This window comes from Copadichromis virginalis, linkage group LG12, assembly GCF_057382275.1.
Source record: "Copadichromis virginalis isolate Kocher_CV1m ecotype Utaka linkage group LG12, C_Virginalis_male_GT1.1, whole genome shotgun sequence".
Classification (NCBI taxonomy): Eukaryota; Metazoa; Chordata; class Actinopteri; order Cichliformes; family Cichlidae; genus Copadichromis; species Copadichromis virginalis.
The window spans coordinates 19,677,400-19,691,256 of NC_140629.1; the positions used below are offsets into that span (position 1 = coordinate 19,677,400).

Below are 13,857 nucleotides of genomic sequence, written 5' to 3' on the forward strand. Positions count from 1 at the left end.
TTTGAAATATAGGTGTTCAAGCATAAACCAAATTTTGCCAAAATTATCTGCAAAAGGTCTCTTTTTTTTTCCAAACTGCTGCAGTAATACTTTTGAGTTCTGTGCCAAATGGGAAGCAGAACCAGTGCATCCTGCGCTAACTGAAAATAAGCGCCATTATACCTGCAGAGCTGAACGTGCACACAGACCCATACCTCCAGCTCATCCATTTTCCATATGCACATGGCAACCATAAAACATTGCACCAAAGCTTAACCACAAATTTAACAACAGCGAGCATAAACAAAGCTTTGTGACCTGCATTAAAAAAAAAATTAAGCAAATTAAAACCTAACATGCTAGCATGGTGTTGCTGATGGACAACAATGTTTGTACAGCCATGAAATTCAAGGAGTATCTTAAATTATAGAATTTTCTTTTCAGGAGTTCACGGTCAACGGTCTTATTACCCTACAGAATAAACAAGTGCATCACAAGTGCGTAGCCATTCAAACAACTCCCATGCAAAATGTGATCCTTTAATCATTTACTTACATTTGTTTTTTCATGTTTCCACAACAAATAGAAAGGAAGTTGTAGAGCTGATGACAGACACCAGTTGTGACTTGGAGCAAGTTCTAATTTCATTATGTATAAGCTTCTATTAAACATGATTAACTTCCAGGAGTTAGCAAGGGGGGAAAAAATATAATGACACTATAGTAAAATACCATGCTTGTCACATGACAAACAACATCTGCTAGCAACCTCACTCAATAATGAGGGTGACAGCACACCTGAAATTGTACAGATGAAGATATGGGAAAGTCAATCTTCGGATTCTCAGCTTTGCTCAGTCTAGATGATAACCAGCCAACACTTTAATCCCCAGTCACTCAAGCCAATACCCCAGCTGTCCTTCTGTGAATCAGCTTCCTTGAAATAACAGGATTACATCAGTAATAATAACAAGCTTCACTCCCACATATGCCAACAATCTTCCTCTGAGCATTTGATTACTACAAGTTCAAGCATACATTTAGGAACACTGTTTATGACAAGAACTAAAACCACGTCCACCTGTTAAAAAAACAACAAGATACTGTAGCTCACAATAAAATGGAAACATGCAACAGCAGTTTTCAGTTATGTGGCTATTCCTTCAGCATTCACTGCAACGGCATCACTGCCGCAAAAAGAATTTTTTCATATCACAGGAAGTCATGACAGTAGTACTATAATACCAAAGCCTAACCTGGCACTGTAATACTTTCCATTCACTCCCCAATCCATCAATCAGCAAACCTAGTTAAAAAGAAAAGTCATTCAAATCAGAAATCCTGCACATTGTCAAACACAACTCAAATGCTTCAGAGGATCCTGTTAGGGCCACAATGAATGGTTCAGAAGTCTTGAAAACAGGATGCTGGGTGAGAAAAGGCAGGGCAATGTGGGCGCTGGAAGAGTATAGCACGACAATGTATAGCAAGCTGGAAATATATGGAAACTATAGACTGTGTTATGAATGCACAAGACAGATATTATACTAATAAAAGTTGGAGCGGGATCAATCAGCAAATCAGTCAAACCAGCCCTAAGCATGATCATCCTTGGTTGTAATGGTTCAGGAGACTGAGGGGATATTTGTTGAGCAACGAGCAATCACAGCCTAATACTTCTATATATTATTTACATGCACACGCGCGCACGCACACACATACACACACACACACACTAGGAGAGCTGCAATAATTTTAAAAATAAGGTACAGGAAATGGCATGCTCAAGAGTGTAATGGTTGTCACAGTGTTATTAATCAAATGCTGCTTTGTAATAAAAGTGCTGTAATATATTGACCACTAGGAACAGCTTCCATCAGGGAATAATCTAATTAAACTATGCAATCAGTCCTTGTGGTTTATCAGAATTCCATTGTCTGTAACAGCCTTCATCACAAAGGCCAATTAGGCAGTGTTGCTGCAAAATTAGCAGTAAACCTACAGACATGTTTCCACAGCCAACTGGTAAATCTGGTAAACTCATTCACACAACCACAGATTTTCAAATCCAAGTTTTGTTTCCAATTTTTTTTCCCTTCCTTCCGCCTACCACAACCTCCTGTGGGAAACCCTTTAGGACTTAAAATCCCCTCTAATCTTCGTGGAAACTCAAAATCAACGACTCATTTCCCAATGTGCTGTTTGTTTAAGCTCAGGCTCACGGCCAGTGGTTTCTAAAGGTAGCAGGAACACACACTACTGAGGCCACCTGACATCTTCACTCCTGCATCTTTGTTAATCATCAGCTTCTTATCAAACATCCTTTCAAACATTCATACAGTGCTTTTAACCACACATGATCAAAATAGGGCCTGATAGCTAAATCTGACCCAGGGTCTGGACAGAAACTGTGTGCAAAAATCCTAAAAATCAAAAGCAAAATAATCCCTAAAATGAAAATAAAAAAGGCAGCACTATGTTAATGAAGCTGAAGGACTGACTGAACCTGATTCCAACCGAAGGTGCCCCTTTTAAGACTGTTGTGGCCATTGCAAATTATTCATTATTAATATAAGAATGTATATAATATGGCTATCTTAAAAAAATGCAGCCCTCTTCCACTTTTTACCTACATACATGCACACAAATACACACAGGAAACTAGACAATACCCCGTTTAGATAATATTTTTGACTATAGCCCGCAAGTCTTATTTGTAGCCCTAATGTATCCAGGTTAGCTGGCTTTAGCCCTCGTCAGCACTGGCAGGGGAATGTGAAAGCTCTGCTAATGTGTTTTACTGTTACAGAGGAAATTAATTTATTACAGGCAGGGAAAATAATCAGCTGTCATAGACAAGCTGGGCCAACACTGTGGGAAATAAAAAGGAGAAATTTAGCAATATTTTTAAATCTAAAATTACACTGCAGACTTGATTGGGTTATTTAAGTAATTGAAGAAATTAGGTGATTTAAGTAACTGTTTTAGTAAGTTATTTCATACTTATTGCTTTTTCTTGTTGATATTATTCAGAATTTTATCTTCTGCTTAGCAAGAATAAACAGAACCCTGATTGATGTTAAAAACCAAGGTTCATGTTGAGCAATGACTGTTTTTATACTGTTACAGTTTGCAACAGTTTACTAGCTACATAATCAAATGAACAACACATACAGAATCACTGTGATTAAGGCAGTAAGCTGTCAATGTCCCTCAGCTTTACTTTTAAGCCACAGTTTAAGTAGTCTGCCTCCTTTTTTTGATTTGTTTTGAGGTACAATATTTGTTGGGGTTGAGAGTGGAGGGTGAATAATAACAATTTTTTTTTTTAAAAATGTTATTTTTGACTGCAGGCACGATTACTCAATCATGACTGGACCCAAGGACAAAACAGGGTGCGACCCATCTAATTGTAATTTGAGACCTTGGATGCTTCTATCTCAGATACTATCTGTTTCAGAGCAGTTACACACCTAATAGATTTGGCATGATGCACTGCGCAGCACCTCTGACATCACATCAGCCCCTTCTATCAACAGTGGATCAGTGGCACAATCAGAAGGAGAGAGAGATCCCAGCCTTTACTGGGCCAACTTTACAAGACAAAGTCAGCACCTCATAACTTGCCTGTTTCTGAGCTGCATCCAGTGACAGAAAAAGTGATAAGATAAGTGCTCTCAGGAGGTCATTTCTCTGAATTTTCTTTTACTGCCAATCGCAAGTGTTCTCATGTAAAAAACACACAAGTGGTATATTAAGTGTATGACTGTAGTATTTTATTCAGATGTTTACGGAATACAATTACCTTAAAGAACAAAGAAAATCCATCCAAATCAAAAATAGTAAACCTCATTCTAATAAACTGCCACACAATTCTTATATACTAATAATACCCAAAAATGTGGTCCAGCTTTCCGGTGCAATCACAACCACTACAAACAATTCACCAAACCACAAAGCCAATACAGCGGAAAAGCTTGTGTTGTGAACATGTCTTGCACAACTCGATTAAGAAAGACACAGGAGACTGTGTTGGTGAGAGTCAAAAAGATTCTGGGTATTCTACTCTAGTCCAAAGTTAGGTACTGGTGAGAGGTTTAGCGAATGTAGCAGATAAATATTTGAATTCAAGTTACGCATGATGAAGCAAGTAAAACCAAAGAAAGCCGCCGCCCCCATAACACGCAGTAATTGCTCCAATGCCTCAGTGAAAATCTTTCAAGCTGAAAAACTGGGGTGAGTGTAAACCTGTGAAGAAGTCTGCATTTCCAGGGCAAAACTACAATTTCCAAAGCAGCAGGATAGGTAGGAGCCTAGATATAAGTGATGTTCATTCCACTTAAGGTTATTCATTACCAAAACAGGCAACAGTGTAAAACGCTGCCCTTCCCCTTCCTCTGTAATCTGACAGCGAGATATAGAATGGCTTCTAAAATAAGAGCTGAATCCACACTCCAAGCCTAGTCACTTCCATATCTCACAGTATGAGGGCCAGAAATGACAAAGCTCAGCAGTTTTCTAATGAGACTATAACAAATGGAAGGCCTATATTTAGGTTATTACAACATCAGCAGTGCGCACGCAGGTTTGAACATGGGTTTCTGTGCATGCCTGATAAAGTCATGACAGTACCCACAATTAGTCAGATGCTTTCTAAAGTACAGTGCTTAGGCAGAATTTACTGTGCTGCAGACAAGAAAAGAAAAAAGGTTTGCAAATGCTTTGTTTTAAGTTTTAGTTCACTTCAATCACAGGCAAAATATTTAGACACGATGGCCATTCTCTCAGAGCATACAGTTGTGCAGCAAACAAGAAACAAGATTTTCTACTTCCCATGTAGCATTACAGAGAACTATGCACTTTACTATAAATAGTAGATAACAGAAAAGTGTATGGATTTCTGTCAAAAGCACAGGCATTGATTTTAATGTATCTGGGCCAATAGTGCCAAGGGTTCTTGCCAGCCTAAAACTTAAATCTAAAACAAGAAAAATGCTTTGTTTAATCAAAGAAACAAAGTTGCTTTGGAAGTATTTGTGCATCACCTGAGCATCAGTTCGAATTGTCACAACTGTCACCAACGACACCTGGAATCAAGTTGGTCTCCATACAATTGTTGATTTAGGTTTTTGATACAACAGAAAAAGAAAGGGAGGCTAAGGAGCTTGGAATAATAAAAAAAAATTGGAGTTCTTTAAGTTTCTTAAAGACATTTTACCTCTTATTCGAGAAGCATCTTCAATTCTGAAAGAACTATTCAAAGAAAGTGTCCTGATATGTATATACTGACTTTATCCAAACTTAATGATTTCCTATCTTCTTCCAAAAACATAAAAACTACAAAAAAAATTGAATGTTAAGCTGAAAGATTACGTGGAACAGGAAACGAAAAACCTACAGTCGAGTTCACTTGAAAGAAATCTAAAAACAACAACAAAGCTCAAATAAGCCTGGACAACTGCTGCAGAGTGCAATTTTGAATGTTCTTAATCGCTCAGTTTCACTCCATCACAAAGAAGTTCTTTGTATACCATGACTTCTCTGCAGAATGGGCAAAGCTGAAGGACCAACAACAGCATAAACGTGAACAAAAGCGCCTGCACTACCAGTTGTCCCACATCCTTGACGGCATTTTTGTTACTGTTACACTGTATTACTCAGTGTTGATTATTGTGTTTACTGTGTATATACATAATACTTGTTCTGCTTGGTTGATCCTGTGAAATGAGGCTATGCTGACAACAGCTGTCCAAGTCAATTATTGATATGTAGTAGTCCATTGTGAGAATGTTTATAAGGGCATTTACTATAAGTGAATCAGCTCTCTGTAAAAAATAATGAACAGGCATTACTACTGTGTTGCTAGGGTTTCTATTTCATATTGAATCTCCTGACAATTCAATTTGATTACAGTTATTTCAGTGCTTTCTAGGATAACAGGTGTGCAAACGCACAACAGATGTATTTTAGGTAATGTGTCTTGGGGAACTGAAATTATTTCAAAGCCACATCTACCAAATATACCTCAAGTGCAAAACAGGAAGGCTATGAAAACGCAATAAAATAAATACATTGCTTTAGTGCTTCTATTTTCTAGAAGTTATAGACGTCACTTAACTTGTGGTTTACTTACTGGTTAGTGGGAGGTGCGGAGAGTGGGAACGTCACCTCTTCTTCGTCGATTTCCATCCCATCTTGCATGTCGCTTTCATCCATAGTGCCACCGAGCCCCCCACAGCTAGGAGGCGGAGGAGGTGGTGGTGGAAGTGGTGGGAAGACAGTGGGCCCATCCGGGCCTGTTGATGTGGGTGAGATCCGACTAGCTGGACCCTCCATAGTTGGAGAGCAGCACATGCCGCCCACTGTCCCTGAGCTTGTTCCTTGAAAAACTGAATGTCCACCTCCTGCTACGCCACTCCCTGCTCCGGTCATATCCCCACTAAGCATGGAGGAATAGATTATATTCATCTCTGAAAGGGAGTCCGGAGATGTGTTTGAATGCTGTCGGGTGGCTGGTGCCGGCCCTTGCACCAAATCAGTGGTTCGGACTCTGCTCGGCTTGGGATAGTATGGGAAAGGGGCCGTCGTCTCCGGGCCTCCTCCGCCTGCCACCCCTGTCCCTGTCGCGACCGAGCCCGTATCCTCACTGCTGACCTCCGCTGCCATCATAGTAGAAAAATACGTAGAGGGGGAAAAGTCCAGAAGGGAACCTGCCCTTCCCCTCTGTTTTTACAATAATCCCCCGGTGTTTGGGCTCCTGGGAAACAACACCAAAAGTTTCTCAAAAACGCGTTCAGCTAGCCGGCTAATGTTAGCCAACAGCTAACTTAGCTTACTTGGCTGCACTAGCGGGCGTTAGCTTCGCCTCGCATTCGCTCCCTGCAAAAATCACCGAGCTAACGCTAGCGGGACAGCTAGCAGCTTCGAGACACTTGATGAGTTCTTGCTCGCTATGTCTTCATTGTTTCCTGAGTTTAGAGTTCACGCAGAAACACTACATGAGATTAACCGTTACAATACTTCCAACAGAATATCACTTCACCTATATTTCCTGTTGGTATTTTTGAGTCTGGGGGGATGTTCGGACTTCACCCTCGGCACCAAAGCAGACCACTTGTCGATGAGTGTTGTTTTATTGTCACTGTTGTGTGTAATCCCCTTCTTTTTTCCCAGTGTTGTTTTCTTCAGTTTTAAACCGTCTCCAGTAGCGTTCCCAGACGACTTCAGCCTTATCTCCTATATCCCCGGAGCCGCATGTTGTTCTCCGCGTACTGCCATGTCGTTTACCAACATTTATTATCTGCGTACAAGCTTTATTTCTGGGTTTCGGGGCTAGTGGCTTGCCCGCTGCTGCGCTGCTCTTGTCTCCCCTCCCTCTCCCACTCCTCTCCAGTTAAAGATCAGACACAGCTAAGTGAACACAGAGCGGAACTTTTTTTCCCCCCAAATTTAATCCATGGCATCTTCAATCACGTTAAATCTTATTAAGTTGAATAAAATGCGATATTGTCCTTGTTACGTAAATGAAATATAGAATCTCATTATGGTTTGTTTGTTTTTTTCTTACCAGAGGATCTCAGAAAAGAAGACAAGTAGCAGAGTAAAATCAGTCCTCTAGATATTTTTCTGCAAATAATCTCTTGCTGAACTACTATACTGTGGCAGGAAATGTTTACACCTTTGATCTGCTGTTTTTAACACGTCAGCAGCACCGAACAAGTTTCACTAGTTATCAGATAAGCGGCTCTGTACAATAAACAGAAAAGAGTAATTAGAAAAAAAAACATTTAATGGCAGGATTTATTTACAGTTCCCCATTTAATCTACAACTGCAAAAATAATTTTTTTAATTGTACCTCTTATTCTTGCTTCCATACAAGAACACAGAGATTCAAAATCTCCCGTGATGTTATCAGTTACACCTGAGCGTTTCCCTTTCAAGCCCCAACTTCACATTGTGATTTGTGTGTACGTGTGTGTGTTCCTGTTTTTCCTTCAGACAGGTAATGAAAGTCTAGGTAAATGACAGCATGTATAGTTCCACGTCCTCTAATTCTAACTAATTTCACCACTGCATCCTGTTAGATAGAAACATACTGGGTAGATATGCTACAATGCTATTCAGCTGTTTAAGATGTTCGAGGCGTTTACCTTAACATATTGGCAATAGCACTACGGGGCAGCAAGAAAACCGCTTAAACTAATTTGCAACCTTTCAGTTACGTTTATACAAAACAGGAAAATGCTTTAATTGCAAAGTCATAAATAGCATGATAATACTACTAAAATACCAATGTGAAGGGAAAACGCTCAAAAAAAGCACGCACAGATGTTCCATCACATTGCTGGCTCCTAGTGAAATAGGCTTGAATTTTTAATTCTGGCATGGTCCTTTTTAGTGCTGCAGACGTCATTGCTAACCGCGTTAAAATAGCAGCCAGGTTCAGATTTGTGCAACGCACGGACCCAAGTCTTTCTTTCTTTTTATTTCTAGATGCATAAATACAATTTTAGCCTAATTGTTGCAAAGCTGAATTCGTTTCCTGTATCACCCTCTTTCCTCTAGATGAAGAGAATAATCTGCATGTTGTGCTAAACTGCAGCACTATTACAGAACAACACCAGGAGGACAAATGTTTTGTTTTATTCCTTTAACTGAATGGACAACGATTAACAGTGTCAATAAAACTCAATAAATACTATCTGTCTATGTAGTCTACATATATATATATATATATATATATATATATATATATATATATATATATACATATACATATATATATATATATATATATATATATACATATATATATATATATATATATGTATATATATATATATATATATATATATATATATATATATATATGTAGAGAGAGAGAGAGAGAGAGATACACACAAAATGTGTGCACTAAAAATATCAAAGCAAGATTATGTGCCACTTTTTGTAAATATTTGCATGAAAAAAATAACTAGCTAAACTATAAAGGAAAATACTAACAGTGAGGAGTGGCTGGTGGAGCACCACACTCTAACACAAAAAGCTCTTGGAAGAAAAACTTACTGTTGAGCCTGTGGATGAGTTTGTGTCATGTTTTCAAAGTAAGTCATTTCACTTTCTTTTTTCTATGTTGTTAACCATTTACACAGACATTTTCACACTGAAAGCAGCGAGGTTTATTATGCATGCTTCAGCACTAGCACTACTCATTTCTGAAAAAGCCTGTTCTCAGCAAGCAGGGCCTTTATATTGCATAATTACACAATAACTAGATCACAACATTTCATATTTTAATCTGGCAGGCGGTAAACTTGTCACTTATTTACCTGCCTTTAAACCGGCTCACTTGTACCAAGGGTCCATTTCCCACTTAGTAGGTAAATGTCAGAAGCGAAGCCGCCACAGCAGCAGGCAACTATTTCTTCAAGTCATGTAGCTATATATATACATATATGTGTGTATATATATATATATATATATATATATATATGTATGTATATATATTGTATATTGATCTTTACTAGACTTATGCACAAGTTGGTGCAGACAAGCATACACTTAAGGACAATGGAAAACAATGATAATCATGAAGTTTAATCAGGTGGCCAAGTGACGCCTTACTCACGACCTACAAAAACATATGTTTTGGCTTTTTTTGTTTTGTTTTTTCTGAATGCATCATATTTTGAATACAGATAAACTACTGATACAAACTTATATTTACTCTATACATACTCTCAGCACACACCCTTTAAACATGCAGAAGGGAAGGTGAATTTTCTGAATTCATCAGACATAAAACAGTCCTGTCTCACCTACAGCAGAAGTAGTGAAGCTGATTATGAATTAAATTGACTTTTTAAAGGTTTTTTTCATAAGTTCTAGTAAATCAGCCACTGGCTAACTTTAAGATAAGAGTGCATACGTGCGCAGCTTAAGCAGCAGGCCACTGTTGTTCTCCACCCACCATCTACAGTCATGCCCACAGGGCAGCTGCCATTACTGTTCTACCTCCACATAAATCCATTTCGGAGCAGCTGGCACTGTGAAAAGAATATCTGGAGGTCTCATCTTTCCTCTCTCTGCTTCCTGGCCTTTCTAACCTATTTTCTCAGTTTTTGAGCCAACAGCTCTGATCACTTTGCTTTTGTACTAGTATTTCTCAGGTTGATCAGATACGCAGTTGAAGCTAGATGACAATTAAAATAGTATTTTTTGTAATTTTATTTATTTAAAATAAAAGGGTCACATGAAAAAGATATGAAAAAAAGTATCACACCTTCCGATCCAAAATCAGGACCGTGAGTTTCAGATTGGAAACCAGTGATTAGACCTGTATTAGATAGTTACTGGAACCTATCTTCTCCTAACTGTGACATCCAGGATCTCCTGTTATCTTAACTTTGCTTCCCATCTGTTTGCTTGGTGGCTTCAAGTCAGTATCAAAAGAGGTCTTCAAGGCCTTCGTGGAAAAAATGTAGATGACTATGAGTCTGGTAAAATCTTCATAAAGATCTCCCAGTTGCTGAAAAGCAATCATTCTACCATATCAAAAGCGGTCTACAAGTGATGTAGATTTTAGTGGTCAATCATGATAGACAGTAAGCTGTTATCAGAAGGGGCGATGCTTACTTTTTCCTCACACAGAGAACATATACTCACGTTTTGTAGATAAAACAACTGAACTTTTGTTTGTTTTTCTCTCATCTGTAAACACTGTTTAAAAAAATATTGAATGCGCTTTATTTATTTTTATTTTTATTTTTTTTAAAGCAATTTCCATGGGATGTAGCCTACTTAGTATTTCACATAACTATTCACAGTATTATCTGGATTGTGTAACAAGGGAGGAAGCACACCCTGCACCCCTGTTGGTCACTCAGGGAGCTGATGCCTGTGTTCTCCTCTAAGGCGTAGAGATCCCTTAAGTCCTGTGATACAGAAGGTCAGCGAGCTGTGAAATCCAGAAGCTGACATTGACTTGACGTATGATCATCAGAGGCACTCGAGTTGAAAGACATGTACAGTGGGGCAAAAAAGTATTTAGTCAGCCACCGATTGTGCAAGTTCCCCCACTTAAAATGATGGCAGAGGTCAGTAATTTGCACCAGAGGTACACTTCAACTGTGAGAGACAGAATGTGAAAAAAAAAAAATCCATGAATCCACATGGTAGGATTTGTAAAGAATTTATTCGTAAATCAGGGTGGAAAATAAGTATTTGGTCAATAACAAAAATACAACTCAATACTTTGTAACATAACCTTTGTTGGCAATAACAGAGGTCAAACGTTTACTATAGGTCTTTACCAGGTTTGCACACACAGTAGCTGGTATTTTGGCCCATTCCTCCATGCAGATCTTCTCGAGAGCAGTGATCTTTTGGGGCTGTCGCCGAGCAACACGGACTTTCAACTCCCGCCACAGATTTTCTATGGGGTTGAGGTCTGGAGACTGGCTAGGCCACTCCAGGACTTTCAAATGCTTCTTACGGAGCCACTCCTTTGTTGCCCGGGCGGTGTGTTTTGGATCATTGTCATGTTGGAAGACCCAGCCTCATTTCATCTTCAAAGTTCTCACTGATGGAAGGAGGTTTCGGCTCAAAATCTCACGATACATGGCCCCATTCATTCTGTCCTTAACACGGATCAGTCGTCCTGTCCCCTTGGCAGAAAAACAGCCCCACAGCATGATGTTTCCACCCCCATGCTTTACAGTAGGTATGGTGTTCTTGGGATGCAACTCAGTATTCTTCTTCCTCCAAACACGACGAGTTGAGTTTATACCAAAAAGTTCTACTTTGGTTTCATCTGACCACATGACATTCTCCCAATCCTCTGCTGTATCATCCATGTGCTCTCTGGCAAACTTCAGACGGGCCTGGACATGCACTGGCTTCAGCAGCGGAACACGTCTGGCACTGCGGGATTTGATTCCCTGCCGTTGTAGTGTGTTACTGATGGTGACCTTTGTTACTTTGGTCCCAGCTCTCTGCAGGTCATTCACCAGGTCCCCCCGTGTGGTTCTGGGATCTTTGCTCACCGTTCTCATGATCATTTTGACCCCACGGGATGAGATCTTGCGTGGAGCCCCAGATCGAGGGAGATTATCAGTGGTCTTGTATGTCTTCCATTTTCTGATGATTGCTCCCACAGTTGATTTTTTCACACCAAGCTGCTTGCCTATTGTAGATTCACTCTTCCCAGTCTGGTGCAGGTCTACAATACTTTTCCTGGTGTCCTTCGAAAGCTCTTTGGTCTTGGCCATGGCGGAGTTTGGAGTCTGACTGTTTGAGGCTGTGGACAGGTGTCTTTTATACAGATGATGAGTTCAAACAGGTGCCATTCATACAGGTAACGAGTGGGGGACAGAAAAGCTTCTTACAGAAGACGTTACAGGTCTGTGAGAGCCAGAGATTTTCCTTGTTTGAGGTGACCAAATACTTATTTTCCACCCTAATTTACGTATAAATTCTTTACAAATCCTACCATGTGAATTCATGGATTTTTTTTCACATTCTGTCTCTCACAGTTGAAGTGTACCTCTGGTGCAAATTACTGACCTCTGTCATCATTTTAAGTGGGGGAACTTGCACAATCGGTGGCTGACTAAATACGTTTTTGCCCCACTGTATACTCAGTTGTAAGCACGCAAAACAAACATTCCCCACTAGGATAGCCAGACATTTAAACATGCTCATTAATCAAAGCACTTCAGTGTGAGTGGTCTGTTCAAGTGTCAGAACAGCCTGTTTTTTGTTTTGCTTTTTATTAAATCAACACTGCCCCTGCTTTTAATTTCACAGAATTATACATATTAAAATATAATTATGTATTTTAAGCATCCTCATGGCTCAGTCCTTTATTTGCTAGTCATCATTTGACTTTGTATGGTGATGTAATCTGGAGGACTGGGATCATCTCATGTGTCCCAGTGGCAGATGACGTGTCCTGCAGATCCTCCCACATGGAGCATAATAAGATTGCAGACAGGATATAGCTAATTGTCTTCCCTTAGTAGACGTGATACAAGAGGACCAGCCTCATACCTGCTGAATGGCAGTTCAGCCACTCTCGGCCATGTCTGAATTCAACCCTGTCTCTGTGCATGTATGTAATGGGGTGTGAAAGACTGATTATTTTTTTTTTTTTACACATGTAGAGGTGAGATAGATAGTCCAAAATCTAATTTCCAGGACTTCACCCATGTGTGAATTTGCATGCAGTGATTTGTGTGTGTGTGTGTGTGTGCGTTTTTGTGTGCATCCATTCCTGTGTAACCATTTTTGTCTTTGTCTTCATCTCTGTATCTCTGGGTGTGGGCTGCAGGAGAGGGAATGAGGTGGGGGCTGGCACTGACAAACTGCCAAGGGTGAGGAAGAAGCGCGTGAGGGAGAGTGGCAGGGCAGCCCAGTTGTTCTGCTCTGTTTCACCATAACTGCATTGTCAGATATGAGGATGGGCACTGATATGAGTACCATGGGAGCCTGACTTGGTGTCAGCTGAGAGCTCTCATCCATATTCATTATCATATTATAATAACACTCCATTGCCCTCAGAGACAGCACATTGGAAGATCTCCACCCTCCAGTGCCTTTGAAGACATCTATGTTTTTTGTTTGATTTTGTTTTGCTTTGGGTTTTTTATCTACTGACATGCAGCTTGAGATGTCTGAAGGCAGCAGGATGTCTTTTAATTTAGTTAAAAAGTGTAGCAATAGTAACAAATACTCTGTATTAGTAATTGCAAATGAGCTATGCATTAAAAAAAGTTATTGAATGTCTTGGTTTGATTATCAAATGTTTTTTTATTCTCATTGCTATTTATGGCAGAGTGGGCAAACTGCTGCAGAAACCATGGTTTGGGTATTCATTGC

The 13,857-nt window shown here is 39.7% G+C and overlaps 1 protein-coding gene across 1 annotated transcript in view; it reads right to left on the reverse strand.

Moving 5' to 3' along the window:
* Positions 1-7,376, reverse strand: part of rasa1a (RAS p21 protein activator (GTPase activating protein) 1a) — a 31,111-nt gene extending 23,735 nt beyond the window's left edge. Inside the window, exon 1 of the mRNA XM_085475184.1 lies at positions 6,112-7,376. Within this exon, the coding sequence (XP_085331310.1) occupies positions 6,112-6,647 (536 nt within the window). The 5' untranslated portion in view covers positions 6,648-7,376. The remainder of the gene's footprint in view (positions 1-6,111) is intronic.
* Between the last annotated feature and the right edge of the window lie 6,481 nt (positions 7,377-13,857).